Below are 25,219 nucleotides of genomic sequence, written 5' to 3'. Positions count from 1 at the left end.
GTAGCATTATTTTAGCAATAACGTGAATACTCAACTGCCGGCTCTCTACAAGGTTAGAAAAAATTGCAAGGCTCTTGGCAATGATAAATTGAGGGGCTTTTTTTAGTAATAAAAAATATGTTTTTTTTTTAAAATATTGAATAGTCTTGTTAGAAAAAAATATTAAAAGAAGCTTGACAAATCTAATGAATAAAAAAAAATCAATTATAAGAAAATTAACGAAAAAGAGTCTAAAATATTCTTGAAGTATTGAAAATGGTACAAAATTATCCTCCATTTACTTATTGGTTCCAAAATACCCTCCTTATCCATCTATTGACTCTAAAATACCCTTGTCTTCAAAATTGATCACTTATTTAACGGTTTTAAAATTAAATTAAAAACTGTTAAATAAGTGATTAATTTTGAACGCAAAGGTGGATGCCAGTATTTTGAAACCAATAGATGAGTGAAAAAAGTATTTTGAAGCAAACAGGTGGATGAACAATAAACTTTATATTATTTTCAATACTTTCCATAAAAATAAATTTAATTTTGCATCTCAAGAAATTAAAAAGATACTATTAGGTATTTTGAGCTGCCTTCTGCTTCAAACTAACTAATTTGTATTATAGTACTCTTACTGAGCCATAGAAAAGTTGAATTAAGTGATTTTAATATTGTTGCCGAAAATGAAATATTACGCTAAAATGCAGAAATTTGTCCCTCTTTTAACAAATTGACAAAAATAAAAATAAAAATAGTTGTTCATCTGGGAAATGCAGAAAAATGGCGCAATACAAATACAATTGATCCCACTGTCAGAGGTCTCTTCTTTCTAATTTGGTTGGCCATGGAGGCTCGTTTTAGAGGATCGTTTATCTCCCCTACCTTGCTAATCTTCTTCTTCCTGGTAAATCTTTCTCTCTGAGTTATATCGTAGCACATCTATTTGGTTTCTCTTTCTTCCTGAATCTCTATTCACTAATCGTGTTAGTGTCGCCCTGGATCTCGTAATTTTGAAAGAGATTTACATATATGGTGTTTCGATTCAAAATTATATTATTGGAGCTTCACTTTAGCTTTTTATTCTCATTTTTATTCAGGTTGCACCTTCCCGAGTAGAATTGTCAAATGTATCATCACTGTAAGATCACTCCTTCTCTATACTTTGTAAATTTTGCTGCTGCAACTAATCAATGTTCCCTGACTTCTCTTCCTCCTATTTTCAGTCATGGAGAGCCGAAAGGTCTTTTCCCCTCATATGATTGTCCGCAATGCGTTAATAGAAAGGTTAATAATACTTCTCTTTGTTTCTATGTGTCAGTCATGCTTCTACCATGTCAAATTCCTATTTATTGAACATCTTCATCCGCCGCAAATCCATGAAAATATCCCAATAAAATTGCAGAATATTGCTACACCATCTGCTCTTATAGCACAAAACTGGAGTTCCTATATTGAGTTCATCCTCTGATATCTGGTAACTGTTTAGGCAACTTGTTTGGTGCCAGTTCAAGCTATGTTGATCCTGGGGATCAGCATCACCTATCTTGTTTTTGGTATATTGAAAATCTGGTTATGTTACAACCCGTACTTTATTAGCTGTGCAGTACTTCTCCCTTTCTCGGAGAAAGAATTCAAACATCACTATCCGATGATATACTTGGAGGATCTTTTATTTCTTAAACATAAATTAGGAAAGTGTTTTTTTGTTAACCTAGCTTTTAACTGGAGTTGTCTTTTTCTTTTTCTTTTGACATAGCTTAAATTTCCTAACATTGCATTTGTAGAAATGTTGATATGATGCTACGAAAAGGGACCAGAAAATTGTGCACTTGGCTCTCAATTTGATTACTTGAATTTATTTGAAAGCCATTACATATGTCTCTTGATTTTTGCCTCTTTGAAAGACTTCTTCTATTTTTGCATCACATTTGCCCTTATATGACATTAACTCTGAAATTTCTTTGCAGGAACATGGTCGAAATAGTGCTGCTCGTCCTGATAAGAAAGTAATCAAGTGGTTTTGATTTAGAGAAACAGTATATAATGACTAGAAAATTCTTTTCTGCTTTAGATTATTTGGTTTTAATCTATATATACCATATTATGATGATCTTCTGCTCTTAATGCAGAATATTGACATCCTTGTAACATATACTGATGTTAATGGTGCTGTTAGAACTAGGAGCATAAACTCCAAGGACTTGTCAACTTCATGGGTATGGAGGTATCCTAGTGATGAGGATGGTGATCACAAGAAGAGTTCCAAGGTCTGTGTTCACTTACCAGTTCTCAAACTTCCACAATTCCTCTACTTGGTGATATTATATGGACACAACACTTGGAAATGATGAGGATATAGTAGTTTTGAATTTGTTGATGTAGACTGCAACTTCTGTTTACTGCTTGTTCACAGGAAGTGGAAGGGAAGTCTCAGAAACCGGATAAGCTTGAGGGCACTATTGATCACTCTTATGGAAATGCAAATCAGTATGGAATTGTTATGGAGCATAAATTAGCATCTGAGCTACATCCAATCAAACTCAAGCGCCAGGTGGCTAATCTTATATCTCTACATTTGTCTTGCATGTGCTTTTTCAGTCATTTGAATTCATAGATACTTCCTGGTTCTTCAGAGGCTAAGAAACGATATAAGGGAACGACGGACTGCAGAGCTGATCCAACAAGATAAGGAAATTGAAAACCAAATTCAAGACGCTGCTATTGAGCGAGCTAAAGAGCTTGACACAACTAGCAAGGGTATATACAATATATGGAGGAAAGAATATGAAAACCCTAATTCTGACTCTACCCTTAAACTTATGCGTGACCAAATCATCATGGCAAGAGCGTATGCTACCATTGCAAAAGTTAAGAATGAAGATTCTCTGTATGATTCTTTGATAAATCATTCTAGAGAAAGCCAGCTTGCAATTGGAGAAGCCACTGCTGATTCTGAACTTCAACCAAGGTTGGTGCTTTCCAGTTTTGGTTATTGAAGTTTAGATGTTAGGTTTTGTCTTTAATATTGGGTTTATGTACAGTGCACTTGACCGAGCAAAGGATATGGGCCATGTTTTAGCTGCTGCAAAGGATCAACTATACGATTGCATTACACTAGCAAGGAAACTAAGAGTCATGCTTCAGTCGGCCGAAACTGGTCTAAATATGCTGAAGAAAAGGAGTGCATTCTTGATACAGTTGGCTGCTAAAACTGTTCCCAGGCCTTTGCATTGTCTTCCTTTGCTTCTCACGACAGACTTCTTTATACGTCGATATGAAGAGAGAGAATTTCCAAACAAGGAAAAGCTTGAAGATCCTTCTCTGTTCCATTATGCAATATTTTCTGATAATGTACTTGCCACATCTGTTGTTGTAAACTCTACTATACTGCATGCGAAGGAGCCTGAAAAGCACGTTTTCCATATAGTGACAGATAAATTGAACTTCCCAGCTATGAAAATGTGGTTCCTTGTTAATCCTCCTGCTGCTGCAACAATTCACGTTGAGAATGTCGATGACTTTACATGGCTCAATTCTACTTACTGCCCTGTACTACGTCAGCTTGAATCTGCTAGAATGATAGAGTATTATTTCAAGGCACATCAGTCAAACTCCCTTACATCTGGCACCGACAATCTTAAATATAGGAACCCAAAGTATTTGTCAATGCTGAATCATCTTAGGTTTTACCTTCCTGAAGTATATCCAAAGCTGGAGAAAATCTTATTTCTGGATGATGATATTGTAGTTCAAAAGGATCTGACACCTCTTTGGTCTGTCAACTTACAAGGGATGGTCAATGGTGCCGTGGAGACATGCAAAGAAAGCTTCCATAGATTTGATAAATATCTTAACTTTTCTAACCCGAAGATATCTGAAAACTTTGATCCAAATGCCTGTGGATGGGCTTTTGGCATGAATATCTTTGATTTGAAGGAGTGGAGGAGGCGCAACATTACAGGAATATATCATTATTGGCAAGAAAGGGTAAGTTAATATTACATATTCTTTACTTGGTGCTTCTAATCACAATTAGCTGAATTCTTTTATATCATCATCATGAATGTTTTACAATTTTATATTTCATTTGTTTTCCATATGATCTCCTATTGCCAATTGCAGTTTGTATAGAATATAATGACCCTACAAAGATATTATGTATTTTATTTACCGATGTCTAGTGTTATAAAAGGGCCATATAGCTATTAAATAATTATTTGCAATGGGCCATCAAACACATCTCCCCGAATTTCATATAGTTTTTCACGAGTTTAAGAGGTCCTGCTACGGGGGTGGCTATAAGACTAGAAAAGCATTGCCTTGATGTCTGTTTTAGTTTTAATTAATCAAGTTTATATGATTTTACTTGAAAATTAAGACATTAGTGCACTAAACTAGATTTTGTATAAATAAAGATGCTGCTGGTGCTGCTTTGGATGGTCAAATAAGGTGAAAAGGCTGCAGATTAAAAATCTGAACTATAGAACTACTATTGAAAATCAATGTGCATAGGGGTCGTTTGGTATGTGGGATAATGATGATAAACCCAGGATAAAATTTGGGATTAACTTAATTCCATGTTTGGTTTGAAGTATTAGCTTATGCCGGGATAATTTTATCCCATTATTTGTACTAAAATGGTGGGATTAATATCCCATATAGGTGGGATAAGATAATCCCATGGGATATCCTTGCTTACTTGTCTCAGAAAAATCCCATGGGATATCCTTGATTATCGCTTCCCCCATACCAAACGATCCATGATCATGAAAAACAAAGAATTAAATGAAAGTATTTTAGAAGACTGATGGGACTGAAACATTGAGTTATTGCTGTAAGTACCATCGTTTGCTTGTTGCCAGGAAATGTACTTCCTACTCCTGGTATTGGTGTCTCAGGCATGATTTTTAAGGTACTAGTTGAAGCTTAATTACATTTGAGTAAATGGGTTCATAAGTGGAGATAGAATTTGACTTTTTTTCAAATTTGGGCATTGTTTAGTCTTCAGAATGATGGTAGATCCCAGATAATAGAATAATGGGAAATTAGAAGGTGGATACTAATATGAAATGGAAGACAAGAAGGCTGTATGACATCAATGATGTCTCCTGGACATTAGAATGACTTGTTTAGGTTTTGAGTAGAGGTGATGAAATGGCACATTAATGAGAAGAGCTATATCATTTGTGACCCCTATTTCTAGTTTTGGGGAAACATCGTATTGTATAGTTGTATTAGGTTGCAGCTCTTGTTATACTCAGTGCCTCCTTACCCCATAAAAGGAAAAGTTGCATACCCTATGCATGATTGCTCATTTTCCGGTGAGCTTTATTGCAATCTTCTTAGAAATATGAATGATTGCCTACTAAGCAGGCTTTTTGCAACTCTTTCTACGATCTACCATGTCTAGAATGCATCGATCTGTTCCCTTGACCTCTTGATTTGAGAAGTGAGGAAATGCAGTTGATTTTCTTCCAAAAATTGGGCTAGCCTTGAAAATTCAGTCTACCATAGCAAGCTTTGCTCTTGCAAAGAGTAGTAATGCATTTGATGTTCAGAAGTACTTCTGTTAGAGGAGAAAAGTCATTTTCTATTTTAAAAAATTCTTCATCCTTGTGTGATCTTTCAGCTGACTATGTTTTCCATTGCAGAATGAGGATAGAACACTTTGGAAACTTGGAACCTTACCTCCAGGGTTAATAACTTTCTATAACTTGACTCATCCCTTGGATCGGAGCTGGCATGTCTTGGGTCTTGGCTATGATCCTGCCTTGAATAAAACAGAAATACAAAATGGGGCAGTTGTTCACTACAATGGAAATTACAAACCATGGTTGGATCTTGCAATTGCCAAGTACAAAGCTTATTGGTCTAGATATGTAATGTTCAATAATTCATACCTTCAACTTTGTAACATCAAGGAGTAGTAGAATCACGTTTTTGCAAATTAGTTTTGCTTATAATCAGTTTCTCTTACACCTTGCGCTATCGGAAAAGGGAGAAAAAAATCCTAGTATAGTCAATCTTGAAGTTTCTGGTATCAAGAAATTTTGGGAGAGCAACAGAGTACCCTAATGATGTTGTGTATGGGTGTAGTTGTTTTTCAACAGCTAACAAAATAGTGGCTATAACTTTTGAGAAGGATGATGCATATATATGGTTGTTTGTCACTGTTTCATATAGAAGTAACTTGTAGATCCTTTGTGCTTGACAGACATCGAAGCTAAACAGATTGGATAGGATTGAACCATAATTTTGCCAAACTTGTTTATCCCATGCCCCTATTAAACAATATAAAATACAAGAGTAGAGTAGTGTAGTGTAGGGAGTTGTGATGATAATAATATTGCATTGAAGTTGAAAGAGATCAGCCCATCTCAGTCTAAACTAAATGCGTGTCCGTTGGAACTCTAACTGGTGTAGTAGGTTAAGAGAATTACTATTCCATGGCAAATCTCAAGACGTTCTTCTCTACTACCGTGAATTGAACAAGACCAGGGTTGAGTTGATGGACCATTCCGTTTTCCCTATCCTTTTCAAAGCATGTTTAAATCTCTCCGCTACACACGGCCACGGCAACTCTATCCACGCCTCTCTGGTTAAGCAGGGATTCTTAGCTTTCACTTCCGTCGGTAATTCTATGATGGACTTCTATGCTAAATCTGGAGACTTGGGTTCTGCGCTTGTGGTTTTTAACTGCATGGACAACAAAGATTCAGTTTCCTGGAATGTAATCATTCATGGCCATTTATTATTATTAGCTTCTCCCCGAGGACTATGCTTATTCACTCAGGCTTGGGCTGCAGGTTTTGAACCCAACATCTCCACCTTTGTACTTGTCATTCAGGCTTGTCGCAATCTTGCAGCTTTTGAGGCTGGCCGGACGATCCATGCTTCTACCATTCGTGCTGGGTATTCAAGTATTACTTCCATCCACAATTCGCTCCTCAGTTTCTATGCTCAATTTGAAATGCACCTTGCGCACAACCTTTTTGATGAAATGACTGAAAGAGACGTTATTTCTTGGAGTGTCATGATTGCTACCTATGCCCAAAGTGAGGACGAATCAGTGCTTGCCCTGGAGTTTTTTCAACGGATGATTGATTTTGGGGAACCACCAGACGGACAATCTGTGGTAAGTGTACTCAAAGCCTGCACCAAATTGAAGGCCATTAGACTGGGAGAGTCAATTCACGGATTTGTTATCTCTAGAGGTATGGGTTATGACTTGTTCGTACACAACTCTCTGATTGACTTGTATTCTAAATGCAATGACATTGATTCTTCATTGAGAGTTTTCGGGGGAATTCCTGAGAAGAATGTCGTGTCCTGGAACTCTTTGTTGTCTGGACTTGTGCAGAATCAGATGCATCCTGAGGCCCTTACTTTATTTGATTCAATGCACAAGGCTGGAATTGAATCTGATGAGGTGACTCTGGTCAATCTGCTGCAGTTATGTAAGTTCTTCCTTGACCCTTACCAGTGCAAGTTGATACATTCCAGAATACTTCGACAAGGTTTTGAGTTGAATGAGTTGGTTACAAACTCTTTGATCGATGCATATGCAAGTTGCAATCTCATAACTTATGCATGGAGTCAATTCAATAATATGATAACACGAGATGCAGTAACTTGGAGCACCATGATTGCTGGCTTCACCCACTGTGGCATGCCTGACGAAGCAATTGCTGTTTTCCGAGAGATGAGCCACACTTCTGAACGGCCCAATGCTGTTACCATGTTAAATCTTCTTGAAGCTTGCTCTCTTTCTGCAGATGTGAAAAGATCAAGATGGGCTCATGGCATTGCTATTCGAGGAGGGTTGGAATCTAATGTAGTAGTGGGAACTGCCATCTTAGATATGTACTCAAAATGTGGTTCCATTGGATCTTCAAGGAAAGTGTTTGACCGCATTCCATACAAGAATGTTGTGACCTGGAGTGCCATTATTGCAGCATATGGTATGATTGGCCTCCCAAATGAAGCTCTAGCCCTATTTCATGAGATGAAAGTTTGTGGTCTGAGGCCAAACCAAGTTACTGCACTGTCTCTTTTATCGGCTTGTAGTCATGGGGGATTGGTAGAAGAAGGGGTCTCTCTTTTTGAGGAGTTAATTTGGGATCATGAGGTTGAACTTGTCATAGAACATTACTCTTGCCTTGTAGATTTGTTAGCTCGGGCTGGAAAGGTTGATAGTGCAATGAATTTGATAGGAAAGCTAGGTGTTGGAGTAAAGCCTGGTGCAAGTGCATGGGGGGCACTGTTGAGTGCTTGTAGGAACTATGAAAACTATGAGTTTGGTGCCATTGCCCTCCCTCAAGTAGTTGAACTTGAGGCGTCAAGCTCAGCTGGCTATCTGCTTGCATCAAACATGTATGCATCAGGTTGTTCATGGGTTGATGCCACTAAAATGAGAATGTTGGCCAAGGAAGGAGGGGTCAAAGTTATAGCTGGGTATAGCTTAGTGTATGTAAATGGTAAGGCATGCAGGTTTCTTGCGGGAGAAAACCACCATCGTTTGTCTGATGAATTGCAGTTTGCTATTCAGCAACTGCACTCGAGCATGAAAATGGACATAAACTTTTGTGGAGTAGCCTCATGCAATCTAGTGATAGGCACTTCCCTTTTTTATTCACTATCTGCTAATTAATTTTTATCAAAATTCAACTACAGAATTTCCTTTTTCGTTAAATAAGAAAGATACACAAATCTATTAAATCAGTTTGTCTAGTCTCCTGGAACTAAATACACAAGGTTGGAACATAGAAAATTAGACACTGAAAAACATTATCCAAAACGTTTATGCTGGTATCCTCTGCAGCTCATTGAATGTGAAATGGCAGACTATTCCACCTGGAACCATGCAAAAGTGCCCCAATCAGCATGACTCAACGTCAACCTCACTTGATTCTTAATTGTATGTTCTATTATATTACATTCCCATTGATTGATATATATATATAAAAAAAAAAAAGAGGATACAATGGGTATGCAGTGTGCAATCAGCAAGCAAGAATGTCATATAGCTAGTAGGGTGGCGGATTGACCATCTTCCCGCATCAACTATTAACACTAAAAAAGAAAGTGAAATAAGCCCTTCTTTCTACTTACATGCATGCAACTGGCAATAATCCTCCATATACCCCAAATCTGGAAACACTTGTAAAGCAAATATTGTTTGCTTAGGCTGGACCGCTGCTACCAAATGAACTTCCAAGATTGGTATGGTGGAGGGAAACTTTAATTGTTCTCCTTTTAGAGAATTTATGTATATCAATACATTCCTCAAGATCAGCATCACATGTCAGAAGTACCCATTCGTCATCATCATCCAAATACTTTAGATCGATTTTACCAACATCTTCTACATTGAAACGCCTCATCACTTCGTGCTTAACATCTCGAAAACCCCAGTGTGATTGAAGGCTGAAACGGATTTTTTCCTTCCCAAAAATGGCTTTTACTTTAAATCTACCCAAGACCTGATTGCTACTCGTTGACAAAGGACACACAGGTTCCACAGAATTGTGATTGCTTTGGATCTTTTGACTCTGTGATCTGACTAGAAGCTTGGTTTCTTCTTGACCCATATCATGCAATCCTGTTTCTGTATGTGCTCTCTTTGGCATTCCTCCAGGGTTTTCCTCCGTTGTGCAATTCTTTGAACCAGTGGAACAGAATAAACTTGAGCTGGAGTTATGACTGCCAGACGAAGAAGTTGACTTGGATGTGGTAGTCACAGGGCTGCCATCAGGTTGAGTATTTACTTGCTGCAGATGATCATCATTTTTAGAAGCAGAGAAGTTGCTCGTGCCGGGATTATTTGGAGAGTTAAGTTCAGGGAAGTTGGTGTAGAAAGAACTGAGTTTAATTGCACCCTCAGCACCATGGACTGAATCGATCACAAGTTGAAGTTTCTGTAACGAGTGGCCAACTTTCTTGATCTTACGAGAAGGCCACCTGGTGATTCCATGTTGCCTGCATATTCTTTTCAAAGTTGTAGGGCAAACTGCAAGTTTAAAGAAATTTATAAGTAATCAATGATGAGCTCAGATGATAGTGCTCGAGAGCTCAAGGTAAAGTAGAGGACTGTCATTAACTAAATCATGGATGCGCAAACTTGTAAGTAAGAAGACAAATATGAAAAACTGGAAGGATCGTATGAGCATGTCCAAAAGATTCCAAACTAGAAAATGTCCAATGCATCATTTTAACAGTTCCATCATGCCATGAATTAAAGGGCTGAATATTGCATGTTTCTAAAGTTCCAAAGTCATTGTTGACAAAATGAATGGACTTATATAGTTTTAGGCAACAGATCCTACCTCCAATACTTTTGGCAGCATCTTTGAGGCTCCCAGCAAAGTACTGCCTGAGTACCTGTAAACTGATACTCTTCTCAGTTTTCGACCGTCTTCTTTCACCTGCTCTCTTGGCACCTGAGGAATGAGATCCTGTACCAGAAGAAAAATCGAAGGAACCTCCTTTGGGTTCAAAAGTTTGGTTTGGCTCTGAAAATGTAGATGCATGAATGGATTCCCTCTGAGTGTAATCCCAAGGGGTTGCCGTGACCTTAAAATTTTCTGAAACAGCAGCAGCTCCTTTACCTTTTCTTTGGGCATCCAACATTTCGGAAAGCCAGGAAGAAGCGTCTTGATCCCTGTAAGATGAAGAGACTGGTTTTCTTGATTCTTCTTCACCAATGGGAAGGCGTACAACTTCTTTTTCCTCCTGTAATTCTTGATCCGTGACAACACGTAAGCTTCGGCAACTTTGTTGTATCACAGAAGACAGTGAACTTAGCATTATTTTTTGTTCTTCAGTATTCTTGCAATCAAGTGGCAAGAAAAACTCCAAGACAAAGTCAGCGGAGCCTGTATATATACTTCGAAGGCGTATTGCTACAGCAGAACATAATCCAAACATCCTGGCGTGGTGTGACAATGGATATTCTGCCTTGCTAAAGGCCGTAATATCCGTAGCAAAACATGGCTGGTTTGTATTGAATGCTCCACCTGCAACTCCTTCACCTTTAAGCAAGTGATGCTCAGAACATGCTAAATGAAAAGGCACCACATGTTGATCGCGCACATAGCAAGATGAGTCGACTGTCGAAACACAAGAAGCAAAGTTCTCATCAGATTGCAGGCACCCACCTTTACCTTGTTGTATGCATGGGGCCCAAGTCTGAGCCAATGGCAACTTGTGTGTATCACACACACATGTCAAAATATATTGAATCTCGGCCAATGCAGCTAGGTAAGATTCATTGCAATCCTGATCCTATAGAATCATAGCTAGAATATCAGAAGCTGATCGATCCTAATGAGAAAGTGAAAGATTAAATTTCTTGATGTACCTTGATTTTGGAAGGATTTGATGAGATACCAGAACTTCTTAGATTAACAGCCTGATAAAAAAAAATATTTAATTGATATTAATGCTAATGTAAGTATTGAGATAAATGAAATTTAAGTTTAAAAAATACCTCAAGAGCTTTGCAGACATGTTCAAGCTCCAGGTGATAGTGAGTTTTCTGAATAGTTGTTACAATCTCAACCACACCCAAGCAAGTTCCACTGCCAGTTTCAAAAACAGGAACAGCAATGGATCCCCTAACGTTATGCTGATGAGCATAATTAACTCGCGGATACTCCTCGCTTTTGAAAAAACGAACATCAGGAGTCCACTCGGGCAGCTTTTTCAAGAAGACGCGTCCAGGCAAGCCAACCAACTCGTTCGAATCCTTGTCAGCAGCAAATTGGTAATTTTGAGAGACATTTCTGTACTGTAATAGGCTGTGGGAGTTTGGGTTGAGGAAGTATGGTTGATTATTAGTAATAAGTACATGTTTACCTCCTCTGTTGACAGGGACCCATATCTGAATGAGGACCTCTTTATTATGGGTTGTTGAATTCTTTAGGTACTCAATGGCCTGCACCAATCTGGTGTTTACTGGTGGTATACTACTAGTAGGATTTGGGTTGTTTGGTCCAATCCATAACTTCCTCCGAGATTGGGTAGGTGGTGCAGAATCCATTTGATTAGAAGTACAATAATTGGAATTGGAATTGGATGGTTGATCAGTTGCCTCTAGCCAGAATCCGAATTCAGTAAAATCAGTGGCATTATTGTCGTCATGGAGCTTAGCCAAGAGCGTAAAGGCAGCATCTTCCATATTATTACTGATAAAAAATCAAATGTTGCATTTCAGAAGAATTTGGTTTTGAGATAGGCGTATTGCTATATGTGGAACGACTGAATGAAAAAAAAGGGGGTGGGGTTAAGCAGCTCTATTAATCAAGTACAATTGCTTGCTGACGGAAGCCAACCCAACTTTAAAGAATAGAATAAGATGCACATTGGTCCCCACCATGCTTATTCTATAATAAATAATGCTGCTTCCTTCTTACCTCCTCTTGATTCGAAAGATTCTCTATTTTCTATCGGCAATTGAATTAATTTATGTAAATTAATTAATTTTGTATATTTTTTAAAATGTTAGGACAGTGAATTCTAAAATAGAAAATATATTATGCGGCATGTCGTTTTTGACCCTCGAATTTCCAAAGAAATAGAGTAGTGAACCTTAAAATCTGAAATCCAGAGTGGTGAGGATTTCCCCCCCGTACACTACATATGATGGATGACATGACTCTCTAATGTGTAAAAGGGCAGCCAGTTCAGTTCGCCGCATCGCACCAACTTCCTTTGGAATTGCCCTTACCAATTTTCCTGGCTGGTCCCCACTTGTCTTTTTATTTTATTAGACAAGTGTTTAGGGTGGGTGGTAGTCTCGTTTGTGGATTCTGAATCAATTCGTCATCCTAGCTGGTGCCTCTTTTTCTTTTTTATTATTATGAGTACTTATGTGGGTGTCATTAATTAATAAGTATAAAGTATTAATAGAATGTATGAATTGGTTGCTGACGTTATACAATAATGGAACCCACAACCTGCCGCTAATCAGGAAGCAAGCAACATCCATTATTACATTTATATTTGGTAAATAAATACACAGATTTTGCATCTCAAAAATTCACCCGACCTTCACAAAAACCTTGTACTCAATTTTCATATCCAAAGTTTTGTATCGACTAATTATATCATATGGACTATGGAGGAGAGCAACTTTCAAACAAAAAATTCATTTTTATATGTTATAGCAAACTTTGCATAATTGCGCTCCATAGCAAACATAAAACTGTATAATTTGCTATACATATACAATAGTATAATTCGCTGTAATTGTATAATTTGTTTTGCATACAGTTGAATCGAATTAAAATGTATGTATATTGCATAATTATAAGTGTATAGTAAGAAGATATATGTTTTTCTCGCTTTATACAAAAACAGAAACACAATATATACACTTCTGTTGTATGAAGCTAGAAAAAATTGTATTTCACTGCAATTGTATAATTCGTTGGCCTTTTTCTCTGCAATATTGAAGTAAAATGTTTGTAAATTATATAATTAAGTGTATAACACGAAGATATACATTTTTGCATGTGTATATACAATGTTCTCTCGCTTTATACAAATAGAAACAAAATTATACACTTCTGTGTATAAAGCAAGAGAGGCGAGCGAAAATGGAGAGTGGCGAGCGTGATTTTTGGGAGAAAGACACTGGCAAATTTTAGCTAATGTTTGCTATTGAGCACAATTAAATCAAACCCTAGCTATTTCATTTAATTTAGGTTATTGATTTGCTATTATATACAATTTTTTCTAATAAATATATGGATTCTGATGAACTTTTCAGATATATCAAAACATCCGTGTGTCATGTTGTAAAAATGGTATGTCCTAGACAAACTTTATACTAGAAATTACCTACCAAATCTTTCCATAATTCTTAGCTAATTGAATATTTATATAGTTCATCGTCAATTAAAAATTTTGTTTATCGTTAAATATTTCTTAGTTTTTCTTGTAGTGAATTAGAAAGATTGGCCTTGTTGAGAAGGTGTGTTACATAATTTGGGGCTAAACCCATAAACTGTATATGTATTCTCCTAAATAAGGAAATTACAATTTTCTAATCAAACACATATTAAAAGGATTCATATATATATATATATATATATATATATATATATATAGTCTTATATGAGATTCTACCATGCATCAATAGAGGAATATATATTAGCTAGTACTCCCACGTGGACATAGTATTTTCAGACTCGAATATAATTTTCTATTTGATTGGTGCATATACTACATAGTAAGTAATAATCTAAATATACATGTAAAAAAGGTTGGATTCAAAATATTACAAAAACAACATATTAGTGATATTCTTATGCTCTAACCATTTTATTTTTACTATATAAAATCTTATTTCGATCCATACTAATATACCTTCGATTGGAGACCAGCTACACTCAAATGTCTTCGGATTTGCTTCATTTATCTTTTCTCCTGTTTATACTTTTAGATTATTTGATATAATAATTATTCTATGACGCATATTTTTAACCTCACAACGAATTTAAAAGTATATCATTTTCCTAATAAATATACTGTGTTTGACAATAGATCCATGATAAATTTCATGATTTTGGATTTTTTGTTATAGAAAATTATTTGGAAATGAAGACAACTTGTTCCATCATCGTAGGATCTGCTTTCTATTTAGGAAAAAAAAAAGAAGCTAGAGCAATGGATGATCTGTTTTTGTTAAGCTATCTATATGGTGCTTAACCATAAATTGTTCGTGCACTTATTATTACATACATGCGAAATGTTTAAAACACTTTTCAATAATGGTGGCATCGCATGGACATCATATTTTATTATAGACAACTTTGGAAGTAGCAAAAGATTGAATTAAAATAAGCTAAGGTTGATGTGTCATTGAAAAGGATGTTAAAGTACATTAACCCACATATGAGTAATGACAACACCACATGGTTCCAAATTAATATTATCATTATATGTCTCTTTTCATTTGCTTATGTCATTTTTTTTAGGTCTTATTATCTATTAACTAATCTTTTTACTTACGTGCATTCCACACCAACTCTCAAGTTTATTGTTTCTCCAGGATTACTATATTGGTTATGATTAAAAGAGTTTGACGCTAGTAATTGGTCAATCTAATATAAGCTTCTCCACACTCTTCTTTAAATAATAAAATAGTACTATCAAATTTCTATCTAAATTGTAATTTACGTAAATTTAATAGCTTCTATTTAGAATTTATGTATGTTTTAATAAATTGATTTAATAATATTTATATGTATATGATAGTGAATTCAACAACAACACATTTAGTTTAGTTTAGTTCCATAGTATGGGGTATGAGGAAGGTAGACTGTACGTAGATCTTATTTTTATCTTAGAAGTAGAAATACTATTTTCGATAAAGTTTTAACTCAAGAAAATATAGTCCAAAGCAGTTTCAAAAAAAAAAATACAAGAAACAAAAGAAAATAACATAACAAAACAATACAATAATCAGGGTACAAAGAGCAATATATAAAGGATAAGAAACTATCGAAGCAATACTATAACTATTAATATGAATCAATAACATGACAACGCATAGCTACTTACTAATCTTCCATCCTAATTTATGTCACTTCTCAAAAATACTTCTTCAATCTACTTTCACCTTTCTTGAAACTAGATACAGGCTAACTCTCACATTCATTTGTATAATAATTTACTATAACATATTAATTTAAGATATATAGAGAGAGAGAGTTAAAAGTTACAGAAATGTATAAACTATAAAATTTTAAGTTGCGTTACGGAAGGTATCTCTTTCACCTTTTTCGTATAAAATTACTTGCTCTTGGAATCTCTATGCCGCTTACGCCAGCATTATTTTATATATCGTCCATCTTGTTAATTTACTGGCAAGTTGTAATGACGCAACGTCTTTAATTTCCAAGTGTCATACATTTAATATATTTTTTTGTTTTCTAGTGTTTGGTAAATTCTCAACAGTATCCATGTATAATTTAACAAAAATAATGTTGGGGTAGGATGAGAGCTTGGGGTGGATTAATTGTGTTAAAAAGACAAGTGTTACTTATAATTATTTTTCTCATTTCCTAAATAAGGAAGAACTAGTAGAGAAATTTGAAAAATATTTTACTTCATAGGATCTCGATCATAACTTAAATTTGGATTGATGCTTATTTTGGTCTGATAATAATTATTAAATAGAGAAAAGGGTTTAGAAATAAACCAACAAAACTAAGTTGTGCATGTTGGAATGAGATTGATGAGTAATTGCCCAAGAGAGAGAAAAAGTTAATCAATTCCATGCAGGTGAGAATAAGGAGACATCTTTTTAATTATTTTGACAACATATGTATACACCTTATTATTAATGACAAGTAGCCAGAGACGTGAATTGGTGCCTAGGAATTTCTCCTCCCATTTCATTTTAGCAAATTAATTAAGAGAGTTATTATTTTCCCTTCATACTATTTCTTTTTCTTATATATATAGAATAATAGCAATAGCATTAAATTTAGAATAATAAGATTAGTTAAGTAAAATACATTCCTAACAAAAGCTTTGTTAAGAGGTATATCAGGTTAAACATGAGTCAAGTAATATGAAATGCATTGCGTAGATTAATTGAATATCTATTTGTTTGTGCATATTATTATGTTATAGCTAATAATTAATGTATATCTTGAATGAGCCCTATCTATATAGCTAGCTCATCCTTTGTCAAAGGGAACAGTTGTACCAATTTTTGTTAATGGGCGGCCTTGAAAGTGACCATCTTCATTAATTTAATCTCCTTTTTTTTTCTTAATGTTATGGGTTGACAATTAGCTTTTATATATATATATATATAAGGGGTTTTAATTATCTATAGAGCACGGCCAATTAAAAGGAAGCCGACTGGGTGATTAATTAATTAATTGTATGTAAATATATATCCACCTCCAATTTTGTTTTATAAGCACATACATGTCCTATACCCTACTATTTATCTTAATCCATCTACTTTGAATGGATCGTATATATGATAAAACATTGAAAAAAGTGAATAATTAGGTTATAACATTTGTGATGGATAAAAAATTAGTCAGTTGGCATGGTATCAATTACTACTAGTATTTGTAACAGAAATTTGTAGTGGATGTGTTCATTACGTCTTACTACTAACACAAGTAATGGTAGACTCAAATAAAATTAGATAATGGTATATTCAAAATTTGAAACATATATACGCAAAATGCGTATAAAATAATAAAAGTCAAAAAGTTTATTTTCTTAGACAGAAAAAGAAAAGGTCGTATGCTGTTGTCTAAGTAGGAGTATTAATTATTATATTGTATTATTGAAGCATAAAATAATCAATAATTATGTGTATATAGAAATGATATATCTATCTTCAGGCTATGTAATGTGTGTAAGAGATAAAGAGAGAAGATTCTAGGCCAAATCCGATTATTGGATCAAACCCAAGATTCAAACAAGATTCTTTTTTACTTTCTTTGATTTCCATTATTACGACATAATCAACTCTAATATTATTAATATCTAGATAGGTATGTGGACAACACATACCATTTACAAGTGACGATGTGGTGAGGAGATGACACAATAATAATTAATTAATTAATTTTACAAGTTGGAGATAAGGTGGTGTGTAGATGTGAAACATATATATATATATTTCATAATAATAAGAGAAAAGAATATGAATATTGCATATTCTCTTTTTACTCAACAAACAAGCATCTATACCATATTTCCAAGTCTTTTTTTTTTTTGTGCTTGTAATTTTATGGACAAATTAAGGGATGACAAAGTAAACCAACAATTACTTTTATTCATGTAATCTGTTTCCACAATAAGCTGACTTCATTTTAAATTTGAATCAACCAACCAATTCATACAACTTCGATTAACCAGCCAATTCTCATCATTTTAGCATCACAATTACTGTGGTTATGAATTTACAATAAGTAAAAACAATCCAACTAGTCTCAATCCAAAACAGGTTTGAGTTGACCACATATACGAATTAATACAAATTGTCATCCCCAAAAATTTCTGCCAAAATCTGGTTCCACAACTGAGTAACAGATTGTAAGTTCTGCGACCGAGGATAGATAGAAACAGAAGAGGATTAAATGATTAATGGACTAAAACATTCAATCTCAACTGATGTTGATGGACCTGAGGAAAGCCATTTCCATTTCCTCAATAAAACACGCTATAAGTTAAGAGTTAACAAACGATAGCTACAATACATTAACTAGCTAAGACCAGACAAGATACTCTCTAACTACAATGTGAATATCAGGCTACAACATGTACAAATTCTGTTTAAGAATACAATTAAATTTCCTTCTTTCTGACACTGTTCAGGACATCAAGCTAGAGAAGCTCTGGGGTTCTTCGGATATTTCCCCAAAATATCCAAGACTCTTACTCGGTGCGCCTCTTTTGCTGAGAAATTTTAGGAGAAAACCAAAAAAAGAAAAAGTGAAATTTAGAAACAATACCAGCACCAGAAAAGGTCCTTTGAACTAATTGTGCTAAAAATCTATAAAAATAGGTAATGTTAAATGAAGCAGAGAACTGAGAAAATGGCACAAGCTTTTCACCATTTCAATGGAACAAAGAGGGCAGAAAAGAAATAGGCAGAGTCAAAAGCCCAATCATTTTCAACAATTATTATCAAATATTGCAGTAATTCTCTTTCCGGTGTCCCAAAGAAGAACCATTCTATCAGAGAGGAAATAACAAAATCAATGTACAATTCGTACTCTTTCGAGAATTCACACTTACCAAAACTTAGTCAGAGGTCATTCCCAGGGATTGTGAGAATTGCTTACAAAAAAACCTCAATACAGAAAATAAAATCTAACTCATAACTATCTTTAGGTTCAACCCTTTCATTAGAACCAAGCCGCGCACACACAAGACTTTAGGAGATATCAAACACCATTGTCGTTTCCAACCAAGTAAATATCCACAAAAAATCAGAAATTGATTCTTGAAGCAAAATGCATCTTGCATCATCAGCCAAATAAATAAATAAATCCAACACATCATTGAAATGGAAAAAGATGTGTCAAGGCAAAAATGAGAGTACTACAATAAAATCAGCAGGTTTACTTACTTTTTCATTCAAATCACATCTCTAGGCCATAATAAAGCAACAATAAAAGCAATAATCATTAAGTACCTTCCTCCAAGGCAAGCCGTATGGACCTCTTCTCCAGTTCAACAGCATGATTGCTTAGGTCAACAGAGGAGAGAGAACGAAGCACTGCTCAATGAGATTATATTGATAAAATGAGTAAGAAGATGAATTACAACAGATAGACAATTAAGTGAGCAAGCCTCAAGAAATTAGACTACATACTCTGTACATAATCCTCTTGCTTTGAGTGCTCCAGTCTGTGCAACAAGTTCTGCAATTGGAAATACCGCTCTTCCCAATGCTTAAAATTAACCTTCTTGGGATTATCCAACAATAGTCTGGTAGACGTGACTTGATGGTTGCTAACATTAACTGAAGCTAAATTATTGTTGGGCTCTCCTGTAGAGGGAGGAACTGAAGGTTCTGTGGACAAGGAGCACCTTGAAGGAGTCCATGAGATTGATGAAACTTCTGGAATGTAATATCCTTCCTTCATCTGGACTTCAGTCTGAGTTTTCTCAGCATGTTGACTAAGCTTTTTTAGTTGTGGATAATCAGTAACACCGCTTTGGCTGGTATTAGCAGCTGTTTTGCTTAGCTCTCCTTCAGGTCTTCTACGAACATAGACAAGATGCCCACTACCAGAATTGTTTGTCGAGCATCGGTTGAGTGGGTTCACAAGGCATTCCGGGGTAGGTCTTTTTGAGCCAGTTATATTAGAAACTTTATTCGCCATAGTATTCGCTTCAGGAAATAGTGGGCTTTCAGTAGATTTGGAGGCAGCAACCACACTTTCACTCTGTGAATCTTGTAGTGCAGGCCCTACTATGGCTACTGGGACCGACAGCTGTTTATCATGCTTGGGTAAACCAAAACCAGATTTAGCATTAGTCTGGTCACTTGACTTTGAATCTACAGTTTGTTCACCCATCTAAGAGAAGGTGTATGTTAGATGATTACATAGATCTTGCCTTTTCAAGTAAAATTATGAACAAATTTTGTGTTAAGTACAAAAGTTAGTAGTTTGATTTTTAAGAAGAGAAGGTTCAAAAAGAGTTAAATCTGAAAGAGGAATTCATAGGTTCGATACCCTCTATTCCATTTTATACTACACTCTTTTCTCTTTCGTCCGTCACAAAAAAGAGTGACACCTTCTATACAAGGAAAATCTTTAATTTCAGTATTCTCGCTTTTCATTATCGAACTAACATGTCATGTTGCAAACTAGAATATCTTACGGGTACATTTGGTAAAGTGCAGAAGTCCTTTTTCTCATAAACAATAAACTCTGTGCCAAGTAAAATACTATCATACGAAATGAAGGGAATATATAACTGCCAATGTGTCCATAAGCAGCAGTTAATTTTGTGAAAAGTTATGGATCTTGATTCTCCATCAGATAGTTTATATGTAAATGCATGCTCCTAACATCATAAACTTGAGGGTCAAATGTTTGATGGTGTGACATTTTAAACTAAAGCTCATTGTAGAAGATAGTTGAATCTTATAAATCTAGCAACAAGCAAAAACCAGATCATGATAAAAGCTATTATTTAACCAAATAACTGTTATGATCTAGTCAAGTACTCCACAACCACTTCAGTACAAACAAATATTTTTTTTCTTAAAAGCCAAGCGAAGATATAAAGGCTCAAATTAGACAAATTTCGAGGTGTAACAACACATATGTATCCCTCCTCCTTCCCCTCTCTTTCTGTTTAAAGGATAAGCAACAGGAACGAATGCAGAAATCCATTCAGAAAGTGTTTATTCCATTAAGCCATTTAGTTACCAACTTAAGCAGAGCTTGCTTTATACCTAATCTAGAACATTCCCATGGAAAAACATCTACTAGTTCCAATTCAACTTATCTTAACCCATAAAAACATTATTCCACCACCTCAGCATATGCTACAGGTCCACCATTAAATTGTTCTCAGAAACAACCTTATCAATTTCATCTGCATGATCTCTGAGAACATTCCACAAATGCATACTCAATGAGATGCCTTTATTACTCGCATTTTCTCCATCTTCAAAGTAATACTCTCAAATGTCCATCATACTCTTCCCTCTGAAATTCCTAATTGGCACTTTCCGATTCTTAGAAATCTAACAAAATACGACGTGATCGACAACTTCAGAATCATCGGTTCTGGAGGATAGTCTCTTAGGAGAATTGTTGCCTCCAGAAGCATACTCATCCTCTTCCTGTCTCTTAACCTTCTCAACATTTCCGCACATGCAAACAGATGTAATACTCTCGAATCCATCATTATCTTCCCTCCGAAGTTCCTAACTGACAGTTTCCCATTCTTAAAAACCTCGGACTGTGACGTGCTCGGCAACTTCAGAAACATCAGTTCTGTAAAATAGTCTCTTAGGAGGATTGTTGCCTCCAGAAGCATACCCTTCCTCTTCCTTCCTCTTTCATAACCTTCTCAACATTCGTATAAACAGGTACACTAGTCTTATCAAAGAATTTTTCTTCTGGTCTTATTTTTTTTTTATTTGGGATAAGTTCTTCATGTCAAAGAACCCTTTTCAGCTTTCAATCATGGACAGCAAAATGGAGCGATATATAGATCATTCATACTTCAAAGATTGTAACAAAAATCATCCTTGCAACAATCATCAAGATATTTATCCTTGCAACACATTGATATCGACACCTTCTTATAATATAACAACAACCACTACAAACCAATATGTTTGAAATCTGTAGTATTCTCAAAATTGTGTGCTTCAATTCTTGCTTTTCACTTCATGCCTGTGCATCGTGTTGCTTCTTTGTGCTTGTCACTTTTAACAGCATTGGTTTTAATAAAGAAGCCCCGGCCTGCAATCATTTATTCGGCATTTATCGGGAAAAAAAGATGCTCAACCATTATAATCCAACTCTTCAGTCTTAACAATAAGAAATTCAAGACCACTTCTTCTTATGCACTGGTTATAAATGATTTAACAAGCTTATACTAATAAATAAGCTCCTTAAGTGGACCATATCCATCAGCTCAAGAATCAGCTAGGAGATGATAAATACTTTCTACAGGTTTGCAACATCAAATCCCAAACTACACAAACTAGAACAGTTAGGTGTAGATAGAAACCCTTCTACACTCAATGAGTGTGTTTCTGTTTTTGAAAGTTTTCTTCAATTGTTGCTTTTAAAGAGTTGGGACTTAATAAATCAAATCATTTTTTCCAGAATATATATTAAGGAAAAGTCGAAAAGTTAAAAAAAAACACAGAAGATAAGAAGCTAACCATTCGGAGCTGCAGTGTTGAAGAGAGACCAATTTATCCCCGCATTTGTTGAAAGTAGTTGCGGTAACTAGGGCGATAATTCTAGTTTTACAATTTTAAGCTAAGTTGTACGGACTCTTCACTTTTGATTCCGCACCAGTGTCAAATTCTCCAAAATTACACTACTTTTGGTGGATCCGACACGCACCCCTTGACATTCTTATAGATTCCAAGCAACATAGCTTTAAAGAGAGGTAAAAGAAAGATACTCAATGGTGTTAATACGTCATAGGTTATCGTGGTCTAGACCTATTCAGAATTTGTGTAGCACTAGAGTCAGAACCCACCACAATATCACAGCAAGGATTTTACTTTTAAACTTCACGGCAAGGAGTGGTGGAGGGAGAAAGAAATTTGAACATGATTTACACAAAACAATTGAATAGATGACAAAGAAACTTGAATTTCAGTGTTTTGGGAACACTGTGAGTGATGAATGTAGAACATCCGCAATATATGCCTACATTTGCATATCAAGAATTTATATGTCTAACGTCTATATAATGAATTATGAATAAAAACTGTATACCATCCAGGACGGAGTCGAGAATATTACTCTCACCTCATAGGCTCACAACATCAAGATGATGGAGCATGACATGAGATGAATATGTTCCATTCAAAGTGGTTCCATTCCAATACATAATGAAAATGATCTGCAGCTCTGAAGAGAAGCAGCAACTCACATGAGAACATATTCTAGTTCAGCGGTTTTCAACAACCAAAAACAAAAATGGAAGAGGATCCAATGATATTTTTTTGCTCAAGCGGATATAAATAATATAAGTTCTGCTAAGTTGGTTTGATCTGTCCACTTAATCTACATGATTTGAAGAAGTAATTTTGCAAGTAATATATCTAAAATATTGTAAACGCAGTTCTCAATGTGACAAGTCCTTTTTCCAACTTTTTAAACGCCCAACTGCCTGATCTCAATAGCAAGAAATACTTCCAATTGCTGAGTTGCATTGATGGTCACAAAAGTTAAGTTACATTATCCAGTGGATCAAGAAATTATGGTATAATCCACGAGAAAGACGATTAATCCAAGTAACAATTTTGCATTTGGTGAGTTAATTCTATTGATAAAATAAATAAGGTTTTATCCCCTATAATATTTTTTTGGATAAATTTATCCCAAAACATATTCAGCAAAAGTTTGGAAAGATGAAGACCTTAAAACTGGAAAATAACATGTTTATAATTCCCTTGCCTATTTTGTTTCCTTTTTGGTTCTGGTTTTCTGTACTCTACTAGTTATCTGGAAATGAACATACTTTTTCGTATCAGGTAATTGGAACTTGTGATTGCATAATATTGCAGAAAATCAGTTTGTAAGCTAATAGATGTAGTTGTCTCATTGTATCGCAGTCTGGCCAGTGTTTTTATTTTATTTTCTGGGGGTGGGAGTTAGGTCAGGATGGATGACGAATTAGTGTAGTCTTTCCTGAACAATGGAATCAATCATCTTTAAATTACAAAATCAATAATGTTTTTGTCAAGATTCTGAAACCAAATTATGAATATATTGTTTTGAATATCTAAAATCCAACTTTATATACCATATAAATAAATAAAACGGCAATGATTCGCTCTACAAGTATCAAAAACATCAACTCGAAGTAAAGCAATGAAATCTTACATTATTAATAATATGCGTATGCTTCCAGATTCTTCACGACGAGGAAGGAATGGTGGGCACAAACAACCGGTCCATAGGAGAAAGAAGATTGATTTGATTGTTGATCTTGCCCTCTCGGGTGAGGGGAGGGAGTTATTGCTGTTGTAACCCGTTACGACCCAATTCTTTTGTGGGCTATTCGGGTTCTGGCCCATCTCTAATTCTAAACTCAAAAATACTTCCCAATCCACTATATTATGTCTAAATTCTAATGAAGCAATATTTATGGAATTAATGAACAATTCTAATTTCGTTATTATTCATTTTTCAATGTTTAAATCACATATATTCAGTAACAGACATTTGATAAAATTATCTCATCTATCATTCATTGCCTTTTAATCACGTGTCAAGTAAATAGTAGATAATTATTGAACAAAATTCTTTTTATATTATTGAATTTCATATTTGAACTCATGTGTATGACTATGACTCTTTTTTAATACTATAATTATATTTTTAATTAATTTCTTTAAAATCCTAAACTCTACTCTTTCAAGCCGGAGATACTGACATCATAACAAAGATGATACCACAACTAAGAAGGTGGAGAAGAAAATGGTGAATGTTATTTTTGAAATAATTTAATTTATATGATGGTAGGTTTAATTTTTATGTTAATTTTTAACTTAATATTATATTGTTTAGATTTGCCATATGAAATGAAAAAAAAAATTATAGTACATACATCATAGTTAATCAAGCTGTGTTTCGCTAATTATTGGATGATAGTTTACGTAAAAAAACTTACATTCTCGATAGTTTAGATATGAAATTTTAAAAATTGAAATATTTCAACGATACTTTTTACCTTTATTTCTAATTACTTTTGATAGTACCTCTACCAAAATGAACAAGATAAATAAACATATCAAATATATAAACAAATAAACAACAAGAAGAAGAAAATAATTATCTAAAACTAAAGAATAATATATAGTACTAAAAAAAATCAAAACATGATGAAACCAATAAAAATAAACTTAAATGTTAAATTAGAACACTTAAAGTCTAAAGACTCGTTTGATCTATTATAATTTTTTCAAATATTTTTATTATATTTGAAAATTAATTTTTGGCCAAACAAAAACTGAATACAACTCCAA

At 34.8% G+C, this 25,219-nt stretch overlaps 4 protein-coding genes across 9 annotated transcripts; 2 read left to right on the top strand and 2 right to left on the bottom strand.

The window, feature by feature from the left end:
- The first annotated feature begins 600 nt into the window (after nucleotides 1-600).
- LOC101256724 (probable galacturonosyltransferase 3) lies at nucleotides 601-6,173 on the top strand. The gene is made up of 9 exons (XM_004231049.5): nucleotides 601-892; nucleotides 1,086-1,126; nucleotides 1,212-1,272; nucleotides 1,956-1,994; nucleotides 2,118-2,255; nucleotides 2,402-2,539; nucleotides 2,622-2,956; nucleotides 3,030-3,975; nucleotides 5,640-6,173. The coding sequence occupies exons 1-9, from the start codon at nucleotides 833-835 to the stop codon at nucleotides 5,913-5,915; spliced, it is 2,034 nt and encodes a 677-aa protein (XP_004231097.1). The 5' UTR covers nucleotides 601-832; the 3' UTR covers nucleotides 5,916-6,173.
- A 58-nt stretch (nucleotides 6,174-6,231) lies between these two features.
- On the top strand, nucleotides 6,232-8,709 carry LOC101257815 (pentatricopeptide repeat-containing protein At2g17210). Its single transcript, XM_004231413.4, has one exon. It carries the CDS (start codon nucleotides 6,380-6,382, stop codon nucleotides 8,636-8,638), a length of 2,259 nt encoding a protein of 752 aa, XP_004231461.1. The 5' UTR covers nucleotides 6,232-6,379; the 3' UTR covers nucleotides 8,639-8,709.
- On the bottom strand, nucleotides 8,651-12,448 carry LOC101256430 (protein NLP2). 2 transcript variants are annotated; one of them, XR_739297.4, is made up of 5 exons: nucleotides 11,477-12,448; nucleotides 11,348-11,398; nucleotides 10,314-11,271; nucleotides 9,100-9,997; nucleotides 8,651-8,841 (listed from the first exon to the last, which is right to left on the bottom strand). XR_739297.4 is itself a non-coding variant. In XM_004231048.5 (4 exons), the coding sequence occupies exons 1-4, from the start codon at nucleotides 12,164-12,166 to the stop codon at nucleotides 9,171-9,173; spliced, it is 2,526 nt and encodes an 841-aa protein (XP_004231096.1). In that variant the 5' UTR covers nucleotides 12,167-12,448; the 3' UTR covers nucleotides 8,744-9,170. The 2 variants fall into 2 exon arrangements, 1 of the variants encoding a protein (XP_004231096.1); XM_004231048.5 differs by having other exon boundaries at nucleotides 8,744-9,997.
- A 5,635-nt stretch (nucleotides 12,449-18,083) lies between these two features.
- On the bottom strand, nucleotides 18,084-24,421 carry LOC101256042 (uncharacterized). Of its 5 annotated transcripts, none has more exons than XM_069290813.1 (5): nucleotides 24,075-24,284; nucleotides 22,394-23,096; nucleotides 19,349-20,057; nucleotides 19,169-19,252; nucleotides 18,084-18,426 (listed from the first exon to the last, which is right to left on the bottom strand). In XM_069290813.1, the coding sequence occupies exons 2-5, from the start codon at nucleotides 22,394-22,396 to the stop codon at nucleotides 18,350-18,352; spliced, it is 873 nt and encodes a 290-aa protein (XP_069146914.1). In that variant the 5' UTR covers nucleotides 22,397-23,096; nucleotides 24,075-24,284; the 3' UTR covers nucleotides 18,084-18,349. The 5 variants fall into 5 exon arrangements, with proteins under 5 accessions (XP_069146914.1, XP_069146918.1, XP_010315420.1 ...); XM_069290817.1 differs by having other exon boundaries at nucleotides 22,962-23,096; XM_010317118.4 differs by having other exon boundaries at nucleotides 22,995-23,096.
- Between the last annotated feature and the right edge of the window lie 798 nt (nucleotides 24,422-25,219).

This window comes from Solanum lycopersicum, chromosome 1 (assembly GCF_036512215.1).
Source record: "Solanum lycopersicum chromosome 1, SLM_r2.1".
NCBI lineage: Eukaryota > Viridiplantae > Streptophyta > Magnoliopsida > Solanales > Solanaceae > Solanum > Solanum lycopersicum.
This window is presented reverse-complemented; position numbering and strand designations above follow the sequence as displayed.

Bases quoted from the DNA above. Each gene is read 5' to 3' on its own strand.
- LOC101256724 (XM_004231049.5), top strand. From the start codon at position 833: ATGGAGGCTCGTTTTAGAGGATCGTTTATCTCCCCTACCTTGCTAATC. The intron at 2,256-2,401 runs GTCTGTGTTCAC...GCTTGTTCACAG, and splicing joins ATCACAAGAAGAGTTCCAAG to GAAGTGGAAGGGAAGTCTCA. The intron at 2,957-3,029 runs GTTGGTGCTTTC...GTTTATGTACAG, and splicing joins GATTCTGAACTTCAACCAAG to TGCACTTGACCGAGCAAAGG.
- LOC101257815 (XM_004231413.4), top strand. From the start codon at position 6,380: ATGCGTGTCCGTTGGAACTCTAACTGGTGTAGTAGGTTAAGAGAATTA.
- LOC101256430 (XM_004231048.5), bottom strand. From the start codon at position 12,166: ATGGAAGATGCTGCCTTTACGCTCTTGGCTAAGCTCCATGACGACAAT. The intron at 11,399-11,476 runs GTATTTTTTAAA...TTTTTTTATCAG, and splicing joins ATGTCTGCAAAGCTCTTGAG to GCTGTTAATCTAAGAAGTTC. The intron at 11,272-11,347 runs GTACATCAAGAA...ATGATTCTATAG, and splicing joins CAAATCCTTCCAAAATCAAG to GATCAGGATTGCAATGAATC.
- LOC101256042 (XM_069290813.1), bottom strand. The intron at 19,253-19,348 runs GTATGTAGTCTA...CTCATTGAGCAG, and splicing joins GCAAGAGGATTATGTACAGA to TGCTTCGTTCTCTCTCCTCT. The intron at 18,427-19,168 runs GTACTTAATGAT...AAAATTTCTCAG, and splicing joins ACGGCTTGCCTTGGAGGAAG to CAAAAGAGGCGCACCGAGTA.